Below are 10,797 nucleotides of genomic sequence, written 5' to 3' on the forward strand. Positions count from 1 at the left end.
ATGGAGGGGCAATCAGGCAGTCAGACAGAGGGGTTAGGGGTGATCAGGCAGGCAGGCAGAGTGGTTAGGAGCAATCAGGCAGGCAGGTGAGTAGTTAGGGGCAATGAGGCAGGCAGGCAGAGTGGTTAGGGGCAATCAGGGAGACAGGGAGGCAAGTGGTTAAGAGCCAGCAGTGCCAGATTGTGAGAGGGATGTCCAACTGCCGGTAAGTCGGACATCCCCTGAGGGGTCCCGGATTGCAGGCTGGGCTGAGGGACCACTCCCCACCCCATGCACAAATTTCATGCATCAGACCTCTAGTATATAAATAAAGGTACTTCTCAGACAGAGCCTTGGTCTGCACAGGTTGCCCGAACGAAGCACCAAGACTGGGTGGCCAAGATCAAAGGATGGCCAATATGTGTTCTGGAAAGAACTTTCTTCCTGGCGTGCAGATGGCCACCTTCTCATTATGTCCTCACATGGCCTCTCCCAGGTGTATACAGGGAGAGATCTTTGGTGTCTCTTCTTGTAAAGGCACTAATCCTTTAGGATCAGGACCTTGCTCTATGACCCCATATAACCTTCATTTCTTCCTCAGAGGCCCTATCTCCAAATGCAGCCATAGTGGGGTTACAACTCCAACCTCTGAATGTTGGGGAGACACAAATATTCAGTCCATAAGATATTACAAAGTTATCCTAATATTTGCAGACATCCAGAACCCCACCAACATACCCCAGGTCACGTTTTCAAGTAAATGTGCTGCTTACACTAGTGTCGGCCACAGGCTGGGGTGTTGGCAGCTGAAGTCTGGTCTCCAGAAGCTGAGGAGAGAAATGGGGAAATCATCCAAGTGCACACCAGATGTAAGAAGTGCCTCTGTAAGGCTCAGAGCATCCTCAGAAGTGTGTAACTTAGTGATCGTTACTGAGATGAATGTACTTCACTCAAGTAGCTATTTGAGACCGCATAATGCTACTGAGAATAGAGCAAATGCGCAAAATTAAGGTAATTACTTATAAAAATGTTCCCCTTTTAATTTTAGGGTGGAAAGCTGAGAGTTCAGAGTAAACTTACAAATAGATTGTATTCTCCAACTACCGTTCTAACTTAAACTGAAACTGAATTATACTCTAACTGGTGTCTATAATAGGTTCTGAGGTATTTCAGAAAAGTGAGTAACACACAAATGCACAGTCCCATCCACTCAACACTCATGGACCTCACGATCTGCCAGGCACTACATAATTACTAACACCTCACTTTCACCAGCCAACTCTGCAAAGTGATGCTTGGACTTGGGACTGGAAAGAGAAGGCAGCTGAAGGCCCAGAAAGGCAGCAGATGTGCCAAACAGTCGTCTCCACTGACCCTCACAAGAGCACCTGCTGAATCCCATCTTTTCTTCACACGCAGAGGGTGGTACCTTTCTCAGGGGTCAAATGCATTTACTGTCTGACTTGCCAATCTCTCTTCGAATGAGCACCAGCCCACTACTTTATCTGTTTCAGTTTCCATCAGTTCCCTTCTGAGTTGTCTCTTGATTTCACCCCCTCCTTTCCAACCTCTTGTTGTTGCTGGTCTCCCTCCACCTTTCCTCTTCCCAATTACATAACAAACAGTTGATTTAATAAAGTTTAAAGTCCTCATCTACCTTATCCCCCAAATGTTTTTTCAGGTATCAACTAGCTACCGTGGTCAGGCCTGTGACTCTCAAACTGACCTTCCCACTGTATTCCACTCACATGTAACAGCATCCAATTAGAACTACTTTTGGCCTTTATCCCAGGGATCAGCAAAATCATGCCCAAAGGCCAAATCCAGGTAGCCACCCCTTTTGCAAATAACATTTACTGCACTCAGCCACGTCCACTACTTTCCCACTAACACAGAGCTGAGTAGTTATGACACTGACCCTGTGGCCCTCAAAGATGAAAACATTAACTTCTGGTCCTTTATAGACAAAGCCCTCTGACCTCTAGTCCATCCAAACACTTATACTTTAAGATTACTGTCAGTGTCCCCAAAACACCATAGGAAAACTTCTCAGTATAATAATGAAGGCGTTTTTAAAATCACTATGTAAAATACGATAAACCCAAGCTACCACAGCTTAGGAGAACTACCTAGAAAAGAATAAGAACGCAGATTGCTGTGACTTGGAACTACTATTTTTCTCATTTTTGTATTTGAAGTGCTGAATTAGGAACTCAACAGGAATAATGGGCCTTAGAGAACTGAGTTACAGTCTGCTGAGAATCATCATGGCACAAGCAGGGAAAGTGGGCAACTATGATGTCCTTCATAAAAAGACACCAAGAACATGGATCCATGTTAATCTCACAATAAAGTCAAGCTCATGTAATTTGCAATCCACTACTGATTAAAAGAAGTACTACTTACTGTATTTTTCTTATTTCTCACATAATTCATAAACGTCTACTAACACACATCTAACTTTTGTACAAGACATGGATAATCCTGATGCTACTGATAAGAGAATGATTATAGCTGTTTTAAGATTATCAACAACTTTGTTCAATAAAGAAATTAAATCAACATACCAGTGAGAGCCAACTGCTCTGATGGGTGGAATTTTATAGAATTTACTGCAAAACAAAAATATTACATAAACAGGTTTAAAATAAAACATCATCAGTATCTATTATAGCTACAGAATGTATTACAAAGTTAAATTTAAAAAGTAAAAGAACTATGGTAGTTCAAAGTTAGATCCTCCCATTCAGTTAACCTGTGATTAAACGTGTAAGTTACAGAGAACTGAGATACAATAAAAATACCCAATATCAGCTGTCAAATTGCCAAAGTGCAACACACAGAGAAAAAAAATATTAATAATCCATTTATTTTTATCCATAGAAAAGGCATCTAGAGTTAAAGATAATCTGCAGAGTCCAGTGGGGGACACTGTACTGCCCACCCAGCTGGCCCTAGGCCATGCCCTCCTCCCAGCTCTCAGCACCCGATAGTCTGGTCACCCACGGAAGCCAGCCTTCACACCCACACCTGAAAGGAGATGCGGGTCCCCTATATGGAATATAAGGAAGTTTTGCCAGCCTTCAACAAATTCTCTCCTTCAGTGAGATTCAGTGAGCTACACCATTAAAATTATATTTTTCTAAGGACTGAAAAATGCAGAAGATACTGTTTTATTGTTAACACCAAACAGGTAGCTGCAGGAGGAGCTGGTCAAACAAAGAACTGTGATGCTTAGGGCATCACCACACTCCTAACAGATGAACAATATAAATACTCCCAGTTTCAGTAAGACTCACTGCTAGAGAGGAAGAGCAGCCAGAATTTGCCTGCACTGCTGATGGAGCAGACGCAAAGGGTGGAAGCACACGCTCTGAGACTGTTTGGGAGTACCTGCTCATGCTGACCACCACGAACTGGCCCACCTGGAGATGTTCACCACACAGAATGGCCACATATGTGAGCATCCTGGGCAGGACTGAACAAGAGCTCATTGCATGTCAGCCCCCTCCCGCTCTCACCTTCACCTCCTCACTCCAGCAGAAGACAGACACTCACTTCTCAATGGGTTGGTAGGTGGGAACACCTTTAACTCTACAAGCGAAAGGCAGATGCCACCTAGAAATTTATCTATGAGAGTTCAGAGGGGGGTGGTGGCTGGTGAGGGGCAGTGAGCTATGGGGCCAGAACATTGAAGATGATGCATTCCAGGAAAAAACTAAGATGGCGGCATAGATAAACACCGGGAAATTGCTGCCTCCCACAACAATTGAATAATACTTCAAAAACACAAAATGGACATCATCCAGAACCACAGGAAGGCTGGCTGAGTGTAAATTCTACAACTAGAAGGAAAGAAAAGCACACTGAGAGCCAGAGGAGCTGCGGAAGTAAAGTGCAGAGGTAGGGGGCTCACGCGCGGAAAGGGTCTAGCACCTGAGGACGCGGCTGTCTTTTTGAATCCGGAGGGAGTCACAAGCTCCAGACCGCTCTGATCTCCGGTTCCGGGAAGTCTCTGGGGACCCAGGACTCATACGGGGAGAAAACGGACTGTCTGGCAGCGGGCAATCTTGAGGGCGGCTTTCCCTCAGAGGTGCTTGCAGCTGTTACCGGACACTGAGACTCCAGACTCCTTAGGGCAGGGCTGAGGATCCGCCATAGCTGCTTGCTCCACCCTTTGATTCCTTGAGACCCCGCCCCACCCAGGCTGCGGCAGAGGCTTTTGCATATGAATGCCCCGGACATTTGCAACCTGTAATTACCTAACTGCAGCCGGGTCAGACAGACCCAGAACTTCTCACAGCTGAGCCTCATCAGGACACTTCCAAACTCCAAAAAAAAAGGAAGGGGAATCTGCAGCTCTCTTTGTAGTTCCTGCTGTGTAACCCCAGGCAGAGGCTAAATTAGAACCTCCTTAGATCCAAGAGCCAGTGTACCCAGTGGTCAGAGGGGGACCATCCAGATCACAATTCCTCAGATACATAAGGGACACACTCAGGGTACAGTCTCAGTGAGCACCAAAGCCCCACTGAAGCAAGTCTTGCCCCAGAAGGGTGTCTCCAGCACAGAAGTTCTCCCACTGCAGACACAGCTGATTCTCACTGCCAATCGGCTGGGAGGTCAATTCCTCCCAGTGATCCTTCAACAACCAAGGCATAGCTACAATAAGACTGTGCACAAAGCCCACAAGGGGGTGCACCAAGAGTGTCCACCTCAGGTAACTGGGGAGGCTGAGCCACTGGGCCCTACAGGACATCTAGCACACAAAGCCACTCTATCAACACAGGGAAGCAGCCAAAATGCGGAGACAAAGAATCAGGTCACGAATGGCAGAAATGGAAGAAAGCAAACGACTGGATATAGAGTTCAAGGGCACGTTTATAAGGTTTTTCAAGAATTTTATGGAAACCGCCGATAAATTTAATGAGTCCCTCAATAAGTATAGTGAGACCATGGAGGACATGAAAAAGGACCAACTAGAAATTAAGCATACACTGACTGAAATAAAGAATAATTTACAGAGATCCAACAGCAGACAAGAGGATCCCAAGAATCAAGTCAAAGATTTGAAATACAAAGAAACAAAAAAAAATACCCAAAGGAAAAATAAAAAAGAAAAGAGATTCCAAAAATATGAAGATAGTGTAAGGAGCCTCTGGGACAACTTCAAGCGTACCAACATCAGAATTATAGGGGTACCAGAAGAAGAGAGAGGGCAAGATATTGAAAACCTATCTGGCCAAAACCGGTTTGGCTCAGTGGATAGAGCGTCAGCCTGCGGACTGAAAGGTCCCAGGTTCAATTCCGGTCAAGGGCATGTACCTTGGTTGCGAGCACATCTCCAGTAGGGGATGTGCAGGAAGCAGCTGATTGATGTTTCTCTCTCATTGATGTTTCTAACTCTCTATCTCTCTCCCTTCCTTTCTGTAAAAAATCAATAAAATATATTTAAGAAAAAATTAAAAAAAAAAAAAAGAAAACCTATCTGAAGAAATAATGACAGAAAACTTCCCCTACCTGGTGAAAGAAATAGACTTACAAGTCCAGGAAGCACAGAGAACCCCAAACAAAAGGAATCCAAAGAGGACCACACCAAGACACATCATAATTAAAATGCCAAGAGCAAAAGACAAAGGGAGAATCTTAAAAGCAGCAAGAGAAAGACAGTCAGTTACCTACAAGGGAGTACCCATACGACTGTCAGCTGATTTCTCAACAGAAACCATGCAGGCCAGAAGAGAGTGGCAAGAAATATTCAAAGTGATGAATAGCAAGAACCTGCAACCAAGATTACTTTATCCAGCAAAGCTATCATTCAGAATAGAAGGTCAGATAAAGAGCTTCACGGATAAGAAAAAGCTAAAGGAGTTCATCACCACCAAACCAGCATTATATGAAATGCTGAAAGGTATTCTTTAAGAAGAGGAAGAAGAAAAAGGAACTCTTACCATTTGCCCCAGCATGGATGGAACTGGAGAGTGGATAAATACCACATGAACTCACTCATTTGTGGAATATAAGGAACAACATAAACTGATGAACAAGGACTGATCCAGAGACGGAGAGGCATTGATTGGACTGTTGGGCTTTGGAGGGAGGGTAGGGGAGGGTGGGGGTAAGGGGGGAAGATCAACCAAAGGACTTACATGCAGGCATATAGGCCTAACCAATGGACACGGACAACGGGGAGGGGGGGGGGGGCATAAGGGGGGGGGGAGAGGGAAACGGGGGGACAAGGACACATATGTAATATCTTAATCAATAAAAAATATATTTAAAAAAAAAAAAAGATGATGCATTTCAGATGGAAGGACCCACAAAGGAAGTGGGACAAGAGTGGGTGAAATTTGGTCAGAACACTTGGACACACAGAAAGGGCAGGGAAGAGCTGCTGTATTAACTACAGCATCAATGGCAGGCAAGGGTCTGGGGCAGACAGCAGCCTGCATTGGGTCCAATTATGGGAAAGTGAATCTAGAGTGACTACGCAGTTTTTGATAAATAACACACATATTTCTGTTTCAAAACTATCTACCTGTGCCTGTCTGTGCAACATTAAATAAAACACAGACAACTCCTATATGATGATGCTTAGGGAGCTGAGCTTTCCCTTTGTGAAGCACACACTTAGAGGAATGGCATCTGTCTATGAGAATGCCCCATTGTCCCGACACCAACTCAGCAAGCCTCCCATCTGGAGACCTGTTTATGTAATAGCACTCACCTGACCCCACGTGGCCAGTGTACTTGATGAGGCACCTCCCCGTCTCGATGCTCCACAGCAATGCTGTGTGATCTGCAAATTGAAACAAATAAGAGGAACTGAGCTACATGGTCTTTTAAATAAAAGAGTAAGACAAATATTCTAAAAATGAGAAGTTACATTACCACTACTATCTCTTGCAACTCTGATTATAACTAGTTTTAATTCAACTGATCAGTTTTAAAACTGTAAAACTTACAAACACTTCCAAAAGATGGGAGAAGCTGGTGACTTGTTTGGGGTCATTTACAGGCAAGGGGAAAAACCAGGGTCCTGAGTTCCTGGTTCACTGTTACAGACAGCACCCCACTGGAGACTTAAATATAGAGGTCATTTACATCTCAGGTTCATTTTTTTAGTGAAATATTAAAGCTTTTCAGAACACCATGTGATATTCAAATGTAAATAGCATCTAAATACAGTTCTAAATTATTTGATATTTAATAAATATTCCTTTAGACCTTTCCATTTATGGGCATAAGATAAAAAGTAGACTTAATAGGAAAATCTGAAAAATAAATGCCAATTACCCAAGTGAGATTTCAGAGACATCAGAAAAGGACCTTTTTATTCTTCTTTATTAGTTGTAAATTCCATAAACAATCTGGGATACTCATGTGCAAACAGTTTTAAACAAGAGAAAAAAATTTTTTCATCATTCTAACTAGTTTTACATTTTCTATTTCCACTTGAAAAGGCAGATTCTAGTGAGTAACTTGTCACAGCTGGAAAATTCATTTCCAACAAGTGGGGACCATTTTAATTTTAGCAATTTTTAACTGAAGGAGCATTAATTAGACAGCTTTCAAAAAATGCCTTTTCTTTGGTGAAAAGATAGGAGTCTCAATAAGGCTCACCCTGTGATTCCCACAGGCAAACTCAGCGCAGCGGTAGCCCCACTTCCCTAAATCCTGGGACAGCAGTCCCCTTCAGAGACCACATAGCACTTCCCTCAGCCACACCTTACAAATGGGAAAAATGGGAAATGTACTTTCAAAAGCAGATATACAGTTAGCATAAATAACAAGAAAGCTAATCAAAAAAATACCTAATATGTTTAAAAGACATTCAACCTTCTGCTGCCTCGAATAGTGATTCCTTAACAGAGTTGGCTATATACCCTGGGGAAACATGGCATCATACCCACAGACTAAGACAGGCCCGACAGGGGCATCAGAACTAAGCACTAAGTCAAGGCTTTGTATGAATGAATGCTCGGCCACATGTCTGCTCCCAGGGTCACTCTGCTACCAAAACCCAGAGGTCATTCAATCACACCAGCTGTTGTGCAATCATGCCTGACAAGCAGCGGGGCTAGCTCTGGACTCACCAGCAGATGCGGTCCCCAGCACCACAGGCTGTGTTCTCGCCACACTGACATCCCAGATGCCATCCCTGTGGCCGATGTACTCCTTCACAAGCTGGCACACAGCCCTTGATGTGGTGGCCTTGAAGCTGGAGACAATCTAAAATTGTGACAGGAAAGAATATTGTAGATGATTTACTGAGCAAATGTTTTCCAAGTTAAAAAAGGATGTTTTGAAAATGCATAAATCATTGAACAGAATATTAAAAACACTAAAGGAACACAACATAAATGCAAGCAGTGGAACTCATCCAGCTGGATATCACAAAGCAAGAATGAAGTCCTTACAAAGGCCCCAAAGAGCCCCACGTCCCCCACTTCCCATAAGCATGTCCTACTATGAAAAGCCTATTAGTGTTGCAAGTCACTCTTCCAAAATCCAAGTCATCAAAAAATTTCCAAATTCTGAAAGATATACCCCAAACCCTTACCACTAATTACTTTTATTATTGGGGACTTTCGTTGTGTTTCTTTTTGTTTGGGGTGACTGATACGAACCACGTTAATTTTGGGAAACACCAAAAGATGGCCCTTCTAAACAGCATTTTTCCAGCATTGTTTGGTGACCACACCACACTAGGAGGAGGCACAGGGCAGTGATAGCAGCCAGGGTGCAAGCAGCTCACAGTCTAATGGGGACAGGCCCGAGCACCACACAGGCCACAAGACGGTGCATCATCATCTAACATGACACAAACAATTCTCCCTTTCCTTTTAGGAAAAGTGGAAAGCATGTGAGGAAGACACTAATTCAACACAAAGAACTTTTCAGAATTTCACTTGTAAAACTGTAAAATCAAGTGAAAAAGAAAAATTGGTGGCATTATACAGCTGTTTGAAACTCTGAGTTAGCAAAGCCCTAAAAAGATGTCTCAGTCCATTCTCAGTGAAAACACAACACACTGTTGCATCAACTCGGGTGTGAGTACCAAGTTATTTCTAACACAGAGGGTAACAGAACAAATGTGTTAGGAGACCCATTCTCACCAGCACCATACACAAGTTCTGTCTGACTTGACTTAAATATACATGGAATTACAAAAGGACCAGGTCAACCTCAAACCTTCTTCTTTTTGAAAGCTCATATTCTACTCAATCTAGTAAGATTGTCCCTCCACGTGGAAACGCTGCTGTCTAGGTGCCATTCATGTGTTAAATAATGTAACATTTAGAAAGGGGTGAGTTGAAAAACATGCAGAGCCTATCCCCACAATAAGTGGTAGCAAGTTTAATTTTCCAAATGTGCCATTTCTCACACAGACTGTATGAATATGAGAAATGAACAACTGAAGCCACATCCATCACCAGCTCCACGGGAACAGTAAAGACCGAGGGGCACTGACTCACAAAAACATTTCTGGTGGATTTCTGGAAGAGGTAATAGGCAGTCCATGAATATTAACACATTGCTCCATGTGCTGCTCCCTAATGCCATTACATGGTGACCAACTCTTAGCTCTGTTCTTAAAAGTGTTAACTGCTTAGCCACAATTGCAAGGAGGCCCCACCAAAGACCAAACTACTCAGAGAAAACATTCATGACAGAAAAGTAACATGATGAAGCAAGAAATGGACACTCACACATCCTAACTATCATTTTAACTGAGATATAATCTATACTACTTTAACAAAATCCAATGTGTGAATGTTTTTGCAAGTTTCTTTCAAGTGGTTTGCGGATTAAACTGTCGTGCCTGCCTACCTCCTTCCTAGTTTGCTCAGTGAACTTTGGTTTTCTACTATGTCACCAACCACGTGACCTACCTACCTGCTGAGTCAGAAGGAGAAAAGTAATAAACCCAGAACACAGTGCCTACCTGCTGCACTGTACAAGCTCTACTACCCAGAATATGCATGGCACCAATCAGAATACATTCTGATATCAGATTATTTCTCCCATTTTTAAATAATATCATATATGGTCACTGTTATTCTTTAAGATGGGTACACTCACACTGTGCACAATGCTAGAAAGATCATTACCCACATGCTTCCCATAAATTCAGATCCATTTATAGTATGAAAAATGATTGGGCTTTAAATACATTTTTTTAAAAGCAAAGTGTTATTGTACACACCCTTACCTTTGCCCCAATCTTATTTTTCACTACTCATAGTAAGGAATAATTTTATATAATCCCTTATTCCTCTACTTCAAAAATTATCAGAGCCCTAGCCCATTTGGCTCAGTGGATAGAATGACGGCCTACAGGATGAAGGGTCCTAGGTTTGATTCCGATCAAGGGCACATGCCCAGGTTGTGGGCTTGATCGCCAGTAGGGGACATGCAGGAGGCAGCCAATCAATGATTCCTTCTCATCACTGATGTTTCTATCTATCTCTCTCTTCCTCTCTGAAATCAATAAAAAACAAAAAACAAAATTATCAGAAAGTTTTGGCATTCTAAGACCTTATATTATACACATAAGCTAAAATCACTAAATAAACAATATAATCTCTCTATATATATAAAAGCCTAAGAGAACGTTAAGACTGAATGACCAGAACAACCATTTGCTATGATGCACACTGACCACCAGGAGGTAGATGCTCAATGCAGGAGCTGTTCCCTGGTGGTCAGTGTGATCCCACAGCCAACCTTCACCAGTCCCTCCCTGCAGCCGGCCGATCAACCTCCCGTGGCCCCCTCCCTGGCCAGCCAGCCCCGATGGGCCCCAATCGAGGACAG

At 43.1% G+C, this 10,797-nt stretch overlaps 1 protein-coding gene across 1 annotated transcript in view; it reads right to left on the bottom strand.

Moving 5' to 3' along the window:
• The window catches only part of WDR37 (WD repeat domain 37), a 65,765-nt gene that overhangs the window by 38,711 nt on the left and 16,257 nt on the right, over positions 1-10,797 (bottom strand). The window contains 5 exon segments of the mRNA XM_006758150.2: positions 753-789; positions 791-806; positions 2,547-2,591; positions 6,704-6,775; positions 8,073-8,208. Of these exon segments, the coding sequence (XP_006758213.1) occupies positions 753-789; positions 791-806; positions 2,547-2,591; positions 6,704-6,775; positions 8,073-8,208 (306 nt within the window).

The sequence above is a fragment of the Myotis davidii genome, unplaced genomic scaffold (assembly GCF_000327345.1).
Source record: "Myotis davidii unplaced genomic scaffold, ASM32734v1 scaffold194, whole genome shotgun sequence".
Classification (NCBI taxonomy): Eukaryota; Metazoa; Chordata; class Mammalia; order Chiroptera; family Vespertilionidae; genus Myotis; species Myotis davidii.